This window comes from Pogona vitticeps, chromosome 12 (genome assembly GCF_051106095.1).
Source record: "Pogona vitticeps strain Pit_001003342236 chromosome 12, PviZW2.1, whole genome shotgun sequence".
Taxonomy (NCBI): Eukaryota; Metazoa; Chordata; class Lepidosauria; order Squamata; family Agamidae; genus Pogona; species Pogona vitticeps.
Window position 1 is genome coordinate 17,361,714 of NC_135794.1, and position 20,545 is coordinate 17,382,258.

The 20,545-nt window shown below is 44.8% G+C and overlaps 1 protein-coding gene across 1 annotated transcript in view; it reads left to right on the forward strand.

Annotated features, from left to right (window-relative positions):
* Positions 1–19,655, forward strand: part of LOC144584572 (uncharacterized) — a 113,283-nt gene extending 93,628 nt beyond the window's left edge. Inside the window, exon 2 of the mRNA XM_078380909.1 lies at positions 13,974–19,655. Within this exon, the coding sequence (XP_078237035.1) occupies positions 14,686–18,933 (4,248 nt within the window). The 5' untranslated portion in view covers positions 13,974–14,685 and the 3' untranslated portion in view covers positions 18,934–19,655. The remainder of the gene's footprint in view (positions 1–13,973) is intronic.
* The last annotated feature ends 890 nt before the right edge of the window (positions 19,656–20,545 follow it).

Consider the following 20,545-nt stretch of genomic DNA (forward strand, 5'->3'; position numbering starts at 1 on the left):
ATATCTGGCTGCAGAGCCAGAGATTGGAAGTTGACTGTGTCTCCTGTAAGTAGCCTCAGCTTGTGTGGCCTTTGGCAAACTCTGCAGCCCCAGAGCACAGAACAAGGGAATAGTCAACCACTTTGAGTATTCCCTACCTAGACAAACCTGAAAAGGAGTGCAATGGTCAGATTTGGCTTGATGGCACATCATCGTCATCATTAGGTAAAGGTAAAGGTTCCCCTTGACAATTTTTTGTCCAGTCGTGTTCGACTCTAGGGGGTGCTGCTCAACCCCGTTTCCAAGCCATAGAGCCAGCGTTTTGTCCGAAGACAATCTTCCATGGTCACAAGGCCAGTGCGACTTAGACACAGAACGCCGTTACCTTCCCACCGAGGTGGTCCCTATTTATCTACTCGCTAAGTTGGCGGGAGCTGGGACAAGCGACGGGAGCTCACTCCGTCACGTGGATTCGATCTTAAGACTGCTTGGTCTTCTGACCCTGCAGCACAGGCTTCTGCGGTTTAGCCCACAGTGCCACCACGTCACCATAGTCATCATTATCCAGGCCATTTGTCTCCGCCCCCCTAGGTGGGATATTCTGTGGGCCTTATTGCCACTGGAAAGTTTAAGCCCGTAGCTCAGGGACTAGAGGGATCATGGATAATACCTAAATGATTGATAGGGAACGAGCAAAACCATTATCCAGCTGTGTGGATAATGAATGTCCTTTTTCTACGGAATGCACCAACTCTTGGAGTATCGCTTCTAGCTTGCTCACTCTCACCCTGGCCGTACCCCCCCTCTCCTTTCCAACCTATAACGAGAGCAAAACGGCACAAAGACAAATGAGTCAAGGCTGCGAGTAATCTGTTATGGAGCCCGGTGAGAACGAGGCCCATTTGTCTCTCCCACTCGAATGGCGAGCCCAACCTAAAATAACTGTGTAATTGTCTTAAGTCCTTGCTGGACTGTGAAGGGTGGAATAGGAAGATTGCCAGCCTCTTTTGTTGAAGCTGGGTTCCAGCTGCCCATTTTCCCCCCGCTTTTTGTTTTTAAGCTCCACACCGACTTTCTGTTGGTTGTGCGAGTGTGTGCGGCTTGAGAACCCATTTATAATGACTCCTCTCTTTCCCCACCCAGCTTTTTTCAGGAGTTGGTCGATCTATCTGAGAAAATGCATTCCAGAGTCCTCGTGTAACTTAATGAGATTCGCCGTGAGGCGACCGACTTGCCACGCACAGCTGGGACCAGCCGGCTGACGAAGGCGCTGCCGTTTATATCTGGTTCAGGAACACCCTTGTGGTGAGCGGGACATTTGAAACCTCTGTTGCAGGCCTTCATGGGGGCTCTTCCACTTTTGTGGGAGTTTGGCTCAGAACCAAATCTTGGAAAGGATGTGACCGATTACTGTATTCAGTGCACACCCGCCTGCTATAGACCATGCCTGGAGTGTGGGAAACACATAGGGTGCAAAAAAATGGTGCTAAATTCTTCTCTAAACACAATTGGGTCTGGGCTAGTGGGTTTTGACAGTGGCTCACTGGGGTACACTGGGCAGTGGGTACGCTGGGCAGTTCATCAAGTGGCCAATGCCAGAGGTGAGATTTTTTTTCAGTCCATTTTTATGAACATGCTTTAAAAAAATCTGAAATACTATCTGCATGGGCTAAATTCAATAGTTATGGATATTCCTAACACAGAGAGAGCTATGTTATACTTGCTCGTCTTACATGCGGTAATGATGAAAGGTCTACCAGGAAAAAATGAGGCTGGCCTCAAGGATCACATAACCCGCTTGTTACAGCAGCTGCAGTAGCTGCCGATTCATTTATGGGCACAATTCAAAGTGTTGGTTTTAATTGATTAAGCCCTGAACGGCTCATGTTCAAGTTATCTCAAGGATCACATCTTCCTTAATGAGCTTGCCCAAGTATCAAGATAATCAAGGGAAGCGTTTCCCTCGGATCCACCCTCTTCACAGTTGCATCTGATGGGGAGACAAGAGAGAGCCTTCTCTGTTGCTGCTCCCAGACTTTGGAACTCCCTCCCACTGGAGGCCAGCCTGACCCCATCTTTGCTGTCCCTCCGCAAGCAGGCCAAGACCTTTCCCTTCAGGCAGATGTTCCCTTAGCGACTGGCTCTCTGAAAGGGGTTCTTGAATGGATTGTTGTGCCTTGATTTGGTTTACCATTTTAGTGTGGCATCTGTTTGATTCTTTTGTAATATGTGTATACTCATTGTTTTTAGCTTTTAAACATTGTCTTCTACTGATGTAAATCCCCTTGGATCCTTTTTAAGGAGAAAGGCTGGGGATTTTTAAATAAATAAATAAAGAGAGAGAGAGAGAATGCTCAACTTCCTGATGTATTCCTGCTCTATATAGCTTCCCTTCGGAATCCACTCCTGAAGTTTCTTTGCTCAGGAGCTGCAACTCTGAGATCATGCAAAGAGTATCCAGGAAGGACACAGGTTTCTGTGTGTGTTTCTCTTCCTGATATCTGTTTTTTTGCCCATTTACCCTCTTGCATAAAGTCTGACCCATTTGTTCAATATAAAAATGACGTGGCATAAATCTCATTATAGCAACTGTATGAGCTCCTGATATTGTGGATTATGTTGTTCTGTCCTCTGGCAGTGTTTCTGGTGTAAATATGTGGGCAGAATTGGCATCCAGAGAGGCAGAAGAGCTGCTGCCAACCTATGCCCGTCAATGGTCCACCAAATGCTGTTGGGCTGAAACTCTTAGTGTTACTTACTATGGGCAATGCCGACTAGAGAAGATGTGATCTGAGTTCAAGACACATCTGGAGAGCTGCACTTTGCCCACCTCTGGTAACATTCAGCTGGCTGTGCCAAATACCTCCTTCAGTACCTGGACAGTTTCTATGGTCCCCTCAGCCCATACTACGTACCACTCTGATCCCTTTAGCAGAAGTTGAGAAACTTACCATTGGACTAGAACTATGCAGAAACCTAAGCAAAAAAGTTACTCTTCTAAGAAATGTCATTGGTATCTTCCTTCCTTCCTTCCTTCCTTCCTTCCTTCCTTCCTTCCTTCCAGTTTTCATCTCCTTCCTTCCTTCCTTCCTTCCTTCCTTCCTTTGGACCATAGAATAATGGAGCTGGAAGGGGTCTATAAGACCATTGAATGCAAGCTCCACCACCAGATTTGGGAAGTCCTAGCCTTCTGTGTCGCCTATTTTGACCTGCGCTAGCTGGAGGAGACAGACAATAAACTGAGGATGGTGAGCTATCAGGAGAAGACAAGATAAAGAATATTAAGAAGGAACATATTTTGCTGCAGTCACCCTAGCCCTTTGTTCAGTCAGAAAGGCTGCTCTTCCCTCACATGCATGAGAATCTAACACAAAGTTTTGCTCCTTTTGTGGCTAGAAACGCAGCCCAGCTGTTGAGCAAAGCATCCCAGGCCAAACTACACTATTGTCTCTGGAGGTCTTTCAAATAATGGCCTCTCGGCTCTTTGGTGCCTGTAATGGTAGGTTGGGGAGCTCAGGTTTGGGCGTGATCACTCAAAAGGCTCATTCCAGAGCTGACTTGTTTCTGAGAGTTAATTGGCAAATCAGTTCCAGTCTCTCAAAGCAGGGCCTCATCTCCTCAGCAAGGCGGCCCAGGTGGTTTCCCACAACACCCTAAATCCCAACAATAAGGAAACAGCTGTCTGCTTAGAGAATGAGTGATGCTCGCCAGGTGTGTCCAGCCGGCGAAGAAGGGATGGGGGGGGGGTCTTTCTTCCTCTCCAGGCAGTTCCCCCAGCTGCCCATCCCACGAGGCCGCTTAACATGTGTTGCTTTGCTGAGGTTTCTGCTGAAAAGGCTGACTTGGCTTTAAATGGAATAAAAATGGCAGACAGACAAGTGGGTCCCCTAAAGAATCATCAGTTATTTACTCTTGTGGTTCTCTGGCAACAGTACGGAGGGAGATCAACAGTGAGCGACAGACATAGTTTATGTGGGATACCAAGTTTTCACGACAAGTACCAAGAATTTAGTCTGCACAACAACCTTAATTAATTAATTTAGTTTATTTATATATTTTAACTAATTTTATTTATTTGAGTTTCTTATTCCCCTGTCAGCATTATGGACCACCTTGTAACCATCAGAGCTGTCTTTGACCTAGCACATTTGGTGTGCTAGTAACTCTGCACCAGAACTTGGAAGTAACTAGTTGCAAACAGTATATTTACTTGTAAAATGAGTTAACTTTTGGTCTAAAGATCCTAAATAACAAGGGGAGTATTTTCTTTCTCTCTTTTGTTTTTAAATACCTGTTTCTAAGCTGCTGTGTTGGAGAGACATTCCTTGAGTTTCTCTGGCCCGCTGGTAAATGACAACATGATTGGTTAATAAGAAGCAAAAAAAGAGAGATTACTTTGTGATCAAAGCAACAGCAATGGGAACTGCAAATGAGCATGCTGAGAAGCAAGGAGGAAAGCAATGAGTTCGTTTTCAAATGTAAAATCCAAAGCTCTTGCTATTTCTTCCGCCTGTCCCTTCTGCCTATCAATGCATGTCAGTGGCACCCTATTTCCTACCATTGGCTATCTATTGTGCTTCCTCAACAACAGCAGTCTTTATCTTCTTGAGGGCTGCTTGAAATGATGGAGTGTTACAGTCAAGGTTTCCATCATCAGCTCTCTCTTTCCCTATTCCTCTCTTTGACACAGTGGTCCCCAACCTTGGGCCTCCAGATGTTCTTGGACTTCAACTCCCAGAAATCCTGGCCAGCAGAGGTGGTGGTGAAGGCTTCTGGGAGTTGTAGTCCAAGAACATCTGGAGGCCCAAGGTTGGGGACCACTGCTTTAACACACACACTCTCTCACGGACATATCCAACAACCCAGTCTTACAACCCTTGGTAAATACAGGGTGCAGGTTGCTTGCAAACCTGAGCTGCGGATGATTCCAAACCTGTTTGGAATTATCCATAGAAAGGTGTTTCTTGCAGGTTAGGTATGAACAGGGGCAAACCTATTTGCAGCACCTGTTCTGTTTGAACATGGCTCCTGGCTTGAGAGCAGGACTTTGCTGGCTGGCTGGTGCTCAGAGGGTCTTTGGCTACTGACAACCCTGGGCTTGGGACAGCATTTGGGTATCGTTTTAAACTGCAGTAAGGTTTACATCATGTAAGGTTTTAATGTGTGCAGAAGAAGGCAATGGTAAACCACGACTTAACTTTTCTTATCTTGAAAACCCTTGTGATGGGACTGTCTAAAACGAAGCATGACAAAATGCTGGAAGATGGGACTCCCAGTTTGGAAAGCAATCAAGGAACTACTTGGGAAAAGCAAAGAATAAGTACCATATTTTTCGCACCATAAGATGCACCTTTCCCCCACAAAACAGGGGAGTGGGAAGTCTGTGCGTCTTATGGAGCGAAGAAAACAGATTATATTTTCCTGTTTTCTTCTCCAAAAAAATTGGTGCGTCTTATGGAAAGGTGCATCGTATGGAGCGAAAAATACGGTACGTATAACTCTGTTGCTAATGACACAACTAGATTAAAACCAAAAGGACATCTAGTGACTGATGAGCACAGAAGTGGAAGGAAAGTCCCATGCTGCACAACACACACAATTGGAACATGGGTTGTGAGAAACCTGAATCAAGGTAAAATGGAAACCATAAAGCAAGATATGGAATGATTAAACATTGCATTACTTGGTGTGAATGAACAAATGTAGACTGGAATGGGCCATTTTCAGTCAGATAAATGCAAACTGTTTTACTTTGGAAATGACATACTCAGAAGAAATGGGGTGCCTAATATTAAGGCAAGATGCAGCAGAGGCAGCTACGTCTATAAAGCAAGGTCTGTCTGATTAATATCCATCAGGCTTATGGGAAAACCTATCAATATCCTTATCACTCAAGCCTACGCTCCAGCTCCAGAATCTGAAGTTGCCAGCATTCAGGAGGAAACTGACTGTATGCCAATCAAGACGTGCTTATAATCATAGTTGACTGGAACACAAAGGTAGAAAACCAAGCAGAACCAAATGTTGGAAATTTACCCTAGGGAAAGAAACGAAGAGGAGAATGACTTCTAGACTTCTGTGAAGCCAACCATCTGTTTATTGCAAATATATGTCAGGAGCAGATTGTGGGACTGATCATGAACTGTTAATATTGAAAATTACTATAAAGCTGAGGATAAACACTAAAGGAATCCCAGTGACAAAATATAATTTGAACAACATTTCTCATAAATTTAAAGTCCACATAAAGAAGAGATTTGAACTGTGGACTGATACCAGAGATGTTACTAGGGAAGAAACAGGAAGGGAAAGGAAGAAAATTGATTCTTTTGAAAATGGTAATGTAGGAGAACTTTTCAGATGCCCTGGGCCACCAGACATACAAGCAAATGGCTCTTGGATCAAATCAAGCCCAAACTTTCTCTGGAGGCAAAAGCGATGAAACTGGATAGGCTGGATGGATGGATGGATGGATGGATGGATGGATGGATGGATGGATAGATAGATAGATAGATAGATAGATAGATAGATAGACAGATAGATAGACAGATAGATAGATAGATAGACAGATAGATAGACAGATAGATAGACAGATAGATAGATAGATAGATAGATAGATAGATAGATAGATAGATAGATAGATAGATAGATAGATAGATAGATAGATAGATAGATAGATAGATAGATAGATAGATAGATAGATAGATACAGTAGATAGATACAGTAGATAGATACAGTAGATAGATAGATAATGCTGAGAAACGTTGAAGGCATCAAGAAAAGAAGGTGACTAAATAGGAGATAGATTGTCTGTCTAAAGGCTTGAGTTCACAAGAGTTGAGCAGGGCTGTTGAGGAGGGGACTTTTTTTGGCTTCCAATCCAGGGTGACATAGCCCAAGACTTCAGCCCCAGCCCAGAATGCTAAATATCCTCTGTTTATATCCATGTTGCAGTGTTCTTAAAAGGCAGCATGCCAGTTCCATGTGCTTGCATTCTAATGCATTTCTCTTTATGCTGATAGATGTTGAAATGTCCATGTTGCTTTAGGGAGGCATTATGCCATAGATTTACTGGCCATTTAATGTACAATTCCCCCCCGTTAAGAACCTCACAAAGTCCCATCAGTGTAAATATTAAAGTGTAGAGAATGATGCCCTTTCAGGCTTAGATAAATCATCTCTTTGCTATCTATTTAACTATTTTTTTATTATGCAGCATCTCCTAAAGGAAATCTATTAAATAAAGATAAAGCTGAATTTAATTCTTGCAGCTTTCAAATGAAAAAAAGAAGATAAGATAAAGTATTGATCAGTGTTTAAAAAAGGGGGGGAGAGAAAGCGAGAACCATAGCTTTTAAGAATATTTTAACTCAGATTTCTCATTATACTGTATATATTTCAAGCAACAAGGGTGAGTCTTCACTGGTCTCTTTGAAGCCAGCAATGAAAAATGTCTGACTCTCATATGGAAGAACTCCAGGATGTTCAGAAGGGATCACAATAACCTTGTTTGGGATGGTCAGGAATCTGCAATCCTTTGCCAATGTACAGTGGAGCCTCGCTTTACTATTGCCCTGCATTACGACAAATTCGCTTTACAACGATCTTTTTGCGATTGCAATTGCGATCGCAAAACAATGGTCTAAATGGGGGAATTTTGCTTTCCGATGATCGGTTCCCTGCTTCGGGAACTGTTTCTTCACAAAACGATTATTTTTAAACAGCTGATCGGTGGTTTCAAAATGGCCACCAGGTAACTAAAATGGCTGCCCATTGTGTTTAGGGGTGGATTCCTTGCTATACAGGCAGCGAAAATGGCTGCCGTATGGAGGATCTTCACTGGACTGTGAGTTTTAAGCCCATTGGAACGCATTGAAAGGTTTTCAGTGTGTTTCAATGGGGTTTTTATTTTCGCTTTACTATGTTTTCGCTTAACGTTGATTTTCCTGGAACGGATTATCACCGTTAAGTGAGGCACCACTGTAGTAGCCTTTTACATGAAAAATGCGTCTCCTTAATCCAGGACTGAGGTATTGTGCAAAGAGTCTATATTGGGGGCAAGTAACTTTTGTCCCTTCAGGTCCATGCGGCCTGCTAAAAAATGCTCTGAGAGAGAGAGAGAGAGAGAGAGAGAGAGGAAACAGCCTGAAGTCTAATCTGCAGTTCTGTAAAATGGATACAGTGGTGCCTCGCTTAAAGAGTGCTTCGTTTAAGGATGTTTCCTATGGGCGATTTTCGCTTAGCGATTTTGGGACCATGCTTCGCATAACAATTAGGTTTTTGGGTCCCCTGTTTCGCTTAACGATGGTTTAAACAGCCTCATGTTTGCTGTTTTTTAAATGTTATAAAGTTAAAGTTTACTGTCCTAAAATGTTTGAAATCATAAAGTGCACTTAATAAACCCTTTGTTAACCAAATTTGACTGTGTTCTGACTCTTTTTAAATTTGTTGTTGAATTTTTCCCCCCATTGAGATGCAATGAATGGGTTTCAATGCATTTCAATTGGGGAACCGCGTTTCACTTAGCGATGTTTCCTATGGCGATTTTTGCTTAAGGATGGCAATCCATTCCTATTGGATTATCTGGTTTTCAGTGCATTTCAATGGGAAACCACGTTTCGCTTAGCGATGTTTTGCCATAGCGATGATTTTTTTGGAACCAATTAAAATAGTTAAGCGAGGCACCACTGTATTTTGATCAGTTAAAGGATGTAGGGTGCAGTGACTTATTAAAAGATACACTACGATTTCATGAGGCTTTCAGAAGCTGCAATTCACATTTATTTGGTGAGAAAAGAGTAAAAGCAATTGCCCCCCCCCCCCGAAAAGAAAAGCACCAGAGGAGTCCTATGGCTACCAAAATAGCATGAAGGGTGGGGCTATCCATCCCTGGTTTACATCTTCCTTCTGCCCCACAAACACTCATCCTCTCCTGCTTTGTAAAATCAAACCCCAGTGGGTACTACGATAAATGGAAGATTAGTAGTTGCTGTTCATGGCTTTGGTCTCTGTCTTCCATCTTGAGCTATTTCCACCGGGAATCACCAAATATGAGAAATTGGAACCACAATCTCCACAACAGCCGGCAGCCAACTCTTTATCGAAAGTAAACTCGCCACATTAACTCCCCAAATGCAAGCCGCAGCCAACAGCTGTTATTATTTCACTTCTAGTGACAAGTCACTGAAAAGATATTGTATGACTACCCAAGGGGGGGGGGAAAGACTAGCCAGAATAAAGCTTCAAAACCTTTCCTGAATAAAACTGGGTAAAAGATTTAAAAAAGAGAACGGTATAACTGCAGAAAACACAAGACACGGGTATTACAAATGAGAGCAACCATATACGAGGCAGGAGGCTGAGGAAGTTCATGAAAGATGCAAAGCCTAGCAAGACCGAATACATTGGATAAACCTCATAGCAGAACAAACTCTCATTCCTTGAAGAAAGAGGGGGAAGACGTCTAGAATAACCTTAGAACTGCAGAGCTGGAAGGGACCTTAATGGACCGTTTCCAGCCTCTGCCAAGGAGGCCCAGCGAGGAATTGAAGTCCCGCAGCCAGACACCTAAACCACTGAGCTATCCTGTGTGCGAACCTCCTCACATTCATAGATATTTTCAGAAGGCTGTGTTGGCCTCCTTCAGCATAAGGAACGAGAGTCTTTGAAATGACTAGAAATAGGCGGCCATTTTGTGTTGCTTGATGTGGGCTAAGGGAAGTAGACCTGACCTCCAGGAGACCGTGCTGGTTTGTGAAAATGACCCTGTTTCCCACTGTTTCAGTCAGCACTTCATTTTTTGAGAGTTTATCCTGAGTGCTTAGTGGGGGTGTTCCTGTTGTGAGGCAAAAGGGGAGGTGAAAACCAGGTGCAAAAGAAAAGCCACCATAGGCCTAACCAAAGTGAATTTCAAGAACCACCACACGCAGCAAACATTTTGGTATGTGAACCTGGAGTACTTCAGTGCTCAGCATTGAGATCATTCCTTGACGTTTCCGGCTTGCATATAGGACTAGAAACACCGTCAAAAATCCAGCTGTGTTTTTTGCACCTATTCAACAGCGAAACCTGTGGCAGCTCGAAAGGATTCCAATCCTGTTCTTCTTCTGTTGTAAGATATGTCTGAAGAAGTAGACTGCAATTTTAAAAAACACTCAATTTGTTAGCCTTAAATGTGCCACAACTCTCTCTCTTATTTTTTGGAGGGGGGAAGGATTAAATAGCTACAAATTCATCCTCTAGTAATTTAATTCTACTGCATGATAGAATGGAACCTTCCAGAAATGGCAAGGACTCCATTTTCTTGCTACAGCAAGCCATTTAAGGAAGGCTCCGTCTTGCCTGACAAATGCAACTTTCCCTTTTGTGATAAATTAAATGGTTCACATCTTTAGTGCTGACCACATGTCTTTCTTGGAAAGCATTTCACTGGGTTCCTCCAGGCTGGAGTCTTGCTATCTATATTCATTAGCAGTGCTATCTCAAGATGGAGCAAGATAAACAGCAGTAGCTTATTTCAAAGATCCAGTACAAAATATCCCAAGCTATGCAGACAACATAATGTTGGCTCCTTTTAATCTTCTTCCCCTTAACAAGCGTCCATCTTGACGCTATCTCCTGACATTATGTCACATGGGAAAAAAAATGGAAGATATCCCAAGATTGCTTCACAGTGTTCTCCGATTTTCTTTTTCATGGATTCAAGCCTGAAGGACTTGTATGGAATGAGACTTTAGCCTGATTCAGACACTCAAAATGAGGTAGAATACATATATACAAGGAGATGCTGCACATCTTCATAATGTCTACAAAAAAATTAGCTACAGTTTCTAAAATTAAGAGAAATCAGGAGATGCAATGATAAAACATTCAGGTAATTCCAGCAAAAAGCCCTTAATGGGCCAGAAGGTTGTTGCACATTTATGCCATTATAACTAGAATAAGTTACAGAACAGGACTCAGGAGGCTTGGGTTCAGATTCCTGCTCAGCTATAAAAACTCACTGGGAGAATGGAGCTAGCAAAACTACTCTTTAAATATCTCACCTACCTTGAGAGCCTTATTTGGGTCACTAAAAGTTGGTTCCAACTTGATGGCACATAACAAGTATGTTGTTGTTGTTTAGTTGTTTAGTCGTGTCCAACTCTTCGTGACCCCATGGAGCAGAGCATGCCAGGCCCTCCTGTCTTCTACTGCCTCTGGGAGTTGGGTCAAATTCATGTTGGTTGCTTCGATGACACTGTCCAACCATCTCATCCTCCGTCGTCCCCTTCTCCTCTTGCCTTCACACTTTCCCAACATCAGGGTCTTTTCCAGGGAGTCTTCTCTTCTCATGAGATGGCCAAAGTATTGGAGCCTCAGCTTCAGGATCTGTCCTTCCAGTGAACACTCAGGGTTGATTTCCTTTAGAATGGATAGGTTTGTTCTCCTTGCAGTCCAGGGGACTCTCAAGAGCATGGTGCATAAATAATGGTGGAGAATCCTGCTTTTAATAAGTTGCCACTTCCCTTGCCTTCCATAAACACCGAGGGAGCACTCAGAGGGCTGCAAAAGCAGATGCCTGAGTGCAGCAGAGTCACTTTAAAAGGAGCAATCTCTTCGACAGTAACCCCTCCATCTGTCAGAGAATTGATCCAGTCAAGTCCTACCAAAAGTAAAAGCCCTATAGCTGGATGAAAAAAAAAGTCCAGCTTGGGAACAGATTGGAGTCAGGATCTGTTCTCAATCATCCCAGAGCGCAGAAATGCAATAATGGTCTCAAGCGACAGGAAGCCAGATTTTGGTTGAATATCAGGAAAAATTTCTTAACTGTTAGAGCAGTACAACAATGGGACTGATTACTTTGGGAGGTGCTCCAGGCATTCAAAAGAAAATTGGACAACCGACTGTCACATCTGCTTTGATTTGGGTTCCTGCACTGAACAGGGGGTTGGACTAGATGGCTTTACAGGCCACTTCTAACTCAATTATTCTATGATTTCTATGGAGCGCATTTCCCCATGTGTCGTGCGATCACTGGGAAATTGATTGCACGCAACCACTCCAGAAACAGTCCAAATTGCCATTTATTTCTCCATGTGATCATACCCTCAGGTGAGTCCAGAATTGATTCAGAGCTTGGAAACATTGCTTTTTTTGGATGACAGCTCCAAGAAACATTCAACCAGGGGTTGTAGTATCTGTCATGGCAACAAACCAGTAAAGTTCCTAAGCTCTGAATAGATTTAACAATGGGATGCCCACACAACTGACATGAACTGGAAACAGAGAAATTTATCCATTCCTGTACAGGCTCCGGGTTCCCTCTCTGCTGCCCTGGCAGCACCCTTTGTTCCAACCAAGAGACAGAAGGTGAAAAGGGAATCTATATTTCCTATGCAGAAAGGATGATGGGAGTTGTAGTCACCCCCATCTGGAGGGCCCCAGCTCTGAGCAGTCTGCCCTAAGCTTCATGGGGCAGAATGGAAAGATGCTCAGTTAACAAAAGTTGCAGCAAGGCGACTGGCTGCTTTTCTGGCACCTGTGAAGTCCCCTCTAAATTGATCTTGTGGTATCTGCTGGCATAGCCAGAGAGGAGGGGGAAACAATTACAGTATTTTAGAAGATAGCATCTTAGAGCAAGCTCTGAACATGGTTCTGTTTTCTGAAGAACATGCGGCCTTTGCTTTCAGCTGTGCGGCGGCGAGTGTTTTTAGTAGAGGAATACCTTATCTTCTGCACCACACACAATGTTAATTTTATAGATGGGCAATTAATTACATTCGCTGGTGGCTGCTGGCGGTGTTTTTATTACCCCGCAAATCAAAGGAACAGGTTACAACGTGACATGTTAATTTTTTTTAATGGGGTAGGCCGTCTGTGTTTATCTTTTGTTTTATTATGCATCCGTTTGCAAAGCTATCTCCTTATTCCAGGCCAGGGGGCAGGCGGAAAGGCAGGCAACTGCACAACTGTGTGTGCACGGGCACTTGCACACACACACACACACACACACACACACACACACACACACACACACACACACACACACACACACACACACACACACACACACAGAGAGAGAGAGAGAAACAGTAGCCTGAGATTTTTGTAATTTAAAAAAAGCTCATTTGAACTGGGGATTGTTCTTGAGATAGTAAAAAACTGGCCTTCCTGAACTCAACAAGAACCATATTTTTCCATGTACAAGACTATACTTTTGTCTAAAATCTTTAGACTAAAAATTGAGGGTCGTTTTATACATGGAAGTAAGCTGAGGAGAGAACAAAAGCAAGTCTAGGGGAAAGCAGGGATCAAAGAGATCCTGCAGCGCTTTGATCCCTTCCCCCCCACCCTTGCTAAGCCCCACTTAGATTTCTTAATTTTGGATAAGAAAAGTGGGGGAGTGTCTTATACATGGGAGCGTCTTATACACAGAAAATACAGTAGTTTAGTAATTTTAGACTCTGTATAAAGACTGTGGAAGGGAGGGGGTGTTACATACAGCACTGATGTTACCTGTCTGTCATGGGTTTGGAGGGAAAGTTCCATCCTATGGGGAGTGGAAGGCGGGACATCAGGAGGAGGGGCTGTACTGTATAAATATGTGATGCCTGTGTGGTGAGAGAAGAGATGATGCTGAGAGACACTGGGTTGTGACGAAGCAGCAGCTGGGAAGAAGAAGCTGTTGTGGGAGTCTGTGTGTCAGACAGGGTACTTCTGTGTGTCAGAGTACCAACCTGATAGGTTCAGGTGTCTGTTGGTTAGCCAGAACTGATAGGTTCAGGGTCTGTGCTTCAAGTTAAGGGTTCTGGGTGAACCAAACTGTGGGTATGTATGAGTGAGAATAAGCCACGTTACTTTATCCTATTCACCTGATTGTTTATTTTTCCCTGTGTGTATTTAAAATAAACCTTATTCTTTTTATTGTTTGAAAATCCATCCCTGGTCTGTGTGACTTCTTAAAGGGAATGGTTGGTGGCAGCTTAGTGTAACTGTGTGGCAGATCCCAGTAGGTCTGGGTTTGTCACATTGATTGGTGTCCAGCGTGTGGGATACGACTGGTCCAGTTGTCCAGTGGTCCAGCAAAGCCTTGGCAAGTGTGCCCAGAGCAAGGGGGGTCTAGTCAGGGACAGTCTGAGGCGCGTAGGTAATCTTCTAGGTGTACCTCACGGGGAGGTGCGCTAGTAGAAGAACGTGCCAACTGGGGAGACTTAGATTAAGGTGCTCTGAGGCAGCCTGGTTTTGGCGGGAAAAAGCTGAGGCAAAACTGCGTAGTAACAGTGATCTAGCTTGCCAGCTGAGAGGCCCAGTAGAGGGGGGTAGGCTCTGACTCGATACTGTTGCAAGTTAGTGCTGAAGAACAGCAGCAATCTCTGGGGAGAGCTGGTTCTGAGGCAAGAAGGAAAAAAGTGGTCGTTTTATTTTGAGGCTTGACTTTTAAAGCAGCCTGTTCTGAGGGGGGATTATGCCCTTGACTCGAAGCCAGATGGCCGAAATGAGTGAAGTGAAAGACCCCCAGATTGACCAAGGTTCTGAGGATGAATTTGGCTCAGTGCAGGGTGACAGCACAGGAGAGCAGAACCCAGAACTTAGAAAATTGCTCATAGCCCAACAGCATGAACTGAGGATGAGGCAATTTGAAGTGGAGGAAAGGTTAGAGAGAGAAAAAATGGAGGAAAGGGAAAGAGAGAAACAGCGGCAGTTTGAATTAGAGAGAGAGAGAGAATGGAGAGGGAAGAAAGAATGGAGAGAGAGAAAATTGCTCTGGAAAAAGAAAGAATGGCGTTTGAATTAAGAAAATTGGAAATGATGAACCAGAACAATAATAACAATAGGGATTCTGAGGGAGGCCAACTGTCTAAAGCTGACCTGAAGAAATTCCCTGTGTACCACAAGGGAGATTGTCCTGAGGTGTTCTTTTCCTTAGTGGAAAGAGCGTTTGTGGACTTCTCAGTGAGGGAAACTGAGAAGATGACCATCATGCGATCTTTAATCAGTGGTAGCCTGGCTGAGGTTTATGCCGAGATGCCTGAGGAACTGATGAAAGATTTTGCAGAGTTTAAAAAACTGGTGTTTGCCAGACATGGGATAAATGCAGAGCAGCTGAGACAAAGATTCAGGTCCCTCACAAAAAAACCAGAACAGACTTTTACCCAAGTGGGGGCCCAATTGGTGAGGCTGCTTGAGAAATGGCTATCGCAGGAGGGGACAGAGACCTATGAGCAGCTTAAAGACTTGATAGCACTGGAACAGTTCTATTCAGTCCTGCATGGGGAATTGAAATTCCAGGTGAGGGAAAGGAAACCGAAATCTGTGGCAGCAGCCGCAGAGATCGCAGATTTTATTTCCCAAATAAGAAAGCCCTTGGGTGAGGGGAAATCTGTAGGTAAACCCAAAGAAACCTACAGCAAGTACTCTCAGGGACCAGGGAAAAGCCAGCAAGGGGGAGGGGCCCATGGTGAAGGGAAGCCCTCAGACATGAAACAAAGACCTCAGATTTTGGAGGGAAAACCAAAACAAGATGAGAGAGAATCAAAATACACCAGAAAATGTTATTTCTGTCAGGGAAAGGGTCATCTAATCTCAGAGTGTCAGAAATTAAAGCAGCTAAAAGGAATGGTGCCTCAGGAGTCTAGTGGAACCAAGCCAAAAGCTGTGTTCTGTGTCCAGAAAGAGCAAGGCTCAGTCTCACTGAGGGAGCCTGTTGCCATGGCTACTCAGTCTGGAACAGCTACCTCTGCTGATCAGGCTGAGGAAAATGGTCCTCTTGTGGAGGTAAAGCGCTGCTTGCTGATAAAAACAGATTCTCAGTTGTTTGAGACAGCCGGGGTGGACGTAGGAATACTTGACCGTCAGTATAGGGGGCTGCGGGACACTTGTTCCCAGGTAACCCTGTGCCATCCAGATATTATTCCTAGGGAGTTTATAATCCCAAATGAGAGCATAAAGGTGGCAGGGATTGAGGGGCAGGTAATCTCTCTGCCAGTAGCAGAGGTACCTGTCAACTTCCAAGGCTGGAAGGGAGTGTGGAGGCTAGCGATTTCATCGACTCTGCCAGCAGCCGTGCTCGTGGGAAATGACCTGGCTGAACATGTGAAACGGGTGCTAGTGATTACACGCTCACAAGCCACCACGGGGACAGTTCAGGGGGGTAATGATGAGCCCGAGACGGAAGCAGAGGGGAGTTCAGAAGCTGTGGTGGAAACCTTAACCACAGACAGCAGATTTGGACAGGAGCAAAAGGCAGACGCCACTCTCCAAAAGTGTTTTGAACAGGTGACTGACGCCCAGCTAACACCTGAAACCCCAGTGAGATTTCTGGAGAAAAAGGGGATTTTATATAGAGAAACCCTGAGGAATATCTCAAAAGGGGGAGATGGGATCAGAAGTCAGCTGGTGGTACCTGAAAAGTATCGCCCCATGATCTTACAAAGGGGTCACTCTGACATGTTTGCTGCACACTTAGGAGTGAACAAAACACAGCAGAGAATCACACAGAATTTCTACTGGCCTGACATAGGGAAGCAGATCAGGGAGTTCTGTAAACAATGTGATGTGTGTCAAAGGCAGGGGAATAACCGCGACAGGACCAAAGCAAAGTTGTGCCCTTTGCCTGTGATTGACACTCCGTTCAAATGCATAGGGGTGGATATTGTGGGACCTTTGCCCAAGGCCACAAAGAGGGGGAACAGGTTCATTCTAACAATTGTGGACCATGCCACAAGGTATCCTGAAGCCATACCCTTGACTAACATCGAAACTAACACAGTGGCCGATGCTTTGGTGGGGTATATGTCCAGGATGGGATTTGCCTCAGAGATAATCACAGATTTGGGCGCATCGTTCACATCAAAGCTCATGAAACGCTTATGGCAAATCTGTGGAATTAAGCACAAGGAAACCACTGCTTATCATCCTGAAAGTAATGGGTTAACTGAGAAGTTCAATGGGACTCTAATGCGCATGATTAGGGCTTACTTGGCAGAGAATCCAAACAATTGGGACCAGAAGCTGCAATCCCTTTTGTTTGCTTATCGATCAGTGCCACAAGCCAGTACCGGGTTTAGTCCATTTGAACTTTTATTTGGGAGAAGGGTGAAAGGGCCCCTTGATTTGATCAAGCAAAATTGGGAGCAGATCACCCAGGATGACCCACAAGACGTTGTGACATACATAGACACCTTGATGAATGACCTAAAGCGAAATCTAGAGCTGGCAGCAGAAAACCTGCAAGCTCAGAAGGTCAGACAGAAAACATGGTATGACCACAAAGCTAGAGAGAGGCACTTTGACCCAGGGGAGGAAGTGCTTTGGCTTAGGCCCTGCAGAGAGAATAAACTGCAGCTCAAATGGGCAGGACCATATAGGGTCATTTCCAAGATGTCAGACCTGAACTACCTAATAGAGCAGGAGGAGAACCAAGCAAGGAGGGTGGTTCATGTGAATGCCCTAAAACCCTACTACAGAGGGGAACAGAGGGTTTTATTCGCGATAAAAGCAGCTGAGAGTGAGGAAGCTGAATTACCCTTCTGGGAGGGTAGAGGGGAAGTAAAATACAACCCAGAGGAGGTAAAGATCAGTCCTGCACTCACCCAAGACCAGCAGCAAGAACTAAAAATGCTGCTTAGTAAATATCAACAGGTGTTTTCCAACAAGCCGGGGATAGTGAAGGGAGTGATGCATCGGATCCACACAGGGGATGCACCCCCGCAGGCAGTATCCCCATACCGAGTAACGGGACCCTATAGGGACAAGGTGCGGAAGGAGCTGGACGAGATGCTGAGGGAGAACATAATCGTCCCCTCTTCTAGTCCTTGGTCCTCTCCGATAGTCCTTGTGGACAAGCCTGATGGGAGCATTAGGTTTTGTGTCGATTACAGGAAATTAAACCGTGTAACCACTCCTGATGCCTACCCAATGCCCAGGCTAGACAACCTGATTGAAACCATAGGGGGTTGTCGGTTCATCTCATCATTGGACCTGGTAAAGGGATATTGGCAATTAAGAATTGATCCCAGGGATCAAGAAAAGACTGCCTTTTGCAGCCCTTTTGGTCTCTATGATTTTCGAGTCCTGAGCTTTGGTCTCAGAAATGCACCAGCCACATTCCAAAGGCTGATGGACCAGACCTTGGCAGGGCTCAGTGACTTTACAGTGGCCTACATTGACGACATAGGGATCTTCAGTAATACCTGGGAAGATCACCTGATACACCTGGAGTTAGTGCTGCAGAGGTTAAGTGCAGCAGGGCTAACAGTAAAGGCCAGCAAGTGTCAGCTGGGTAGCCCAGAAATAAAATACTTGGGTCACATGGTAGGGGGAGGAGTGATAAAACCCCTGGAGGCCAAAATAGAAGCTGTTCGTGATTGGCCCAGACCCAACACCAAGAAAAAAGTCAAATCATTTCTTGGGTTGGTGGGCTACTACAGAAAGTTCATCCCGAGGTTTAGCGAGATTGCGGCTCCGCTGACCGATCTGACGAGGAAGACGGCTGATGACCGCATCCCGTGGACCAGCGACTGTGAGGCGGCGTTCCAGAGATTGAAGGAGGCGTTAATCAACTATCCTGTCCTGCGTGCTCCAGACTTCGACCGGGAGTTCATCATCTACACCGATGCGTCTAACAGCGGGGTAGGAGCAGTTCTGTGCCAGGAGGATGAGAATGGTGACCAGCATCCAGTGTCCTACCTGAGTAGGAAACTTCAAAAAGGTGAGAGACATTTGGCAACCGTGGAGAAGGAGTGTTTGGCCATAGTCTACGCGATCCAGAAGGCCAAGCCTTACATCTGGGGAAGACATTTTATTCTTTGTACTGACCATTCACCATTGCAATGGTTAAAGACAATGAAAACTCACAATAGCAAACTTATGAGGTGGGCTTTAAATCTACAGGACTATGACTTTGAAGTGAAGGTGGTCAGAGGGTCAGTGAACTGTGTTGCTGACGCCTTATCAAGAAGACCTGAAGAATGAAGACGGCGAAAGAAACATGGACTATGTGTATATAATGATGACAAAAGTTAAATGTACCTGTTTGTTGAAGTTGGTTTGTATGAATAAAGGTAAATTGATGTACTGTATATGGTAAAATGTTTAAATGCCTATTTGCTATGGTTTGACTTAGAATGTAAGTATGAGTAAGTATGATATGGTATGTATAACTGTTGTTGTGTATTTTATTCAGGTTGTTTTTTTGGTGAAAAGCACCTTAGCTTTCCCCCTACAAAACAACTTATAAAGAGGGGAGGTGTTACATACAGCACTGATGTTACCTGTCTGTCATGGGTTTGGAGGGAAAGTTCCATCCTATGGGGAGTGGAAGGCGGGACATCAGGAGGAGGGGCTGTACTGTATAAATATGTGATGCCTGTGTGGTGAGAGAAGAGATGATGCTGAGAGACACTGGGTTGTGACGAAGCAGCAGCTGGGAAGAAGAAGCTGTTGTGGGAGTCTGTGTGTCAGACAGGGTACTTCTGTGTGTCAGAGTACCAACCTGATAGGTTCAGGTGTCTGTTGGTTAGCCAGAACTGATAGGTTCAGGGTCTGTGCTTCAAGTTAAGGGTTCTGGGTGAACCAAACTGTGGGTATGTATGAGTGAGAATAAGCCACGTTACTTTATCCTATTCACCTGATTGTTTATTTTTCCCTGTGTGTATTTAAAATAAACCTTATTCTTTTTATTGTTTGAAAATCCATCCCTGGTCTGTGTGACTTCTTAAAGGGAATGGTTGGTGGCAGCTTAGTGTAACTGTGTGGCAGATCCCAGTAGGTCTGGGTTTGTCACAGGGGGTTCAATAGCTGTTAACCACCCCTTCCCCCTCCACACAGACTCCTTCTATATCTTCTCCCCTACTTGTACCACGACAGCTTTGGCCCGTCTTTCTTTCCTACCTTCCTTCCCTTCTCTTCAACGAAGTCACCTGGCTCCAGTGGTGGCCGACAGCTCTGATTCCGAGGGCCTGCGAATCCATTATGAATAGAGATGGGTGCAAACCGCTGGTCTGATGGTTTCGCGCTATTTGTTTACCAGCGACACAGCTGGTCCATGGTTTGGCATCCCTCCCGGTGGGTGCCCACTCAGAGGCACTGTCCCAGTTTCCCTGCCCTGCCTCCTTTGGGCGCTGCCTCTGAGTGGGCATCCGCTGTAGGGGGTGGGGCGTGGAACCACGGATCAGCTGGGCAACCAGTAAATGAATGGCCTCGAACTTCATGTCCATCTCTAATTTCTGGGTTTCTGTCTACACTTCCAGGCATGGATATCTCACCTTTCTCCTCAAGGTCTCTGTTGTGGCCAGGAGTGCATTCGGATAATTAAAACTAATGCAAAACTAACCACCCACCCACCCACCCACCCACCCAACCAATCAACCAACCAACCAACCAACCAACCAACCAACCAACCAACCAACCAACCAACCAACCAACCAACCAACCAACCAACCAACCAACCAATCAATCAATCAATCAATCAATCAATCAATCAATCAATCAATCCCCCAAATAGTGGTAGACACTTGGATGAATCTTGAAAAGTGCAGACTAGAATCTGCCATGGATTTACAGCACCCCCTTGCCGTCAATGTCT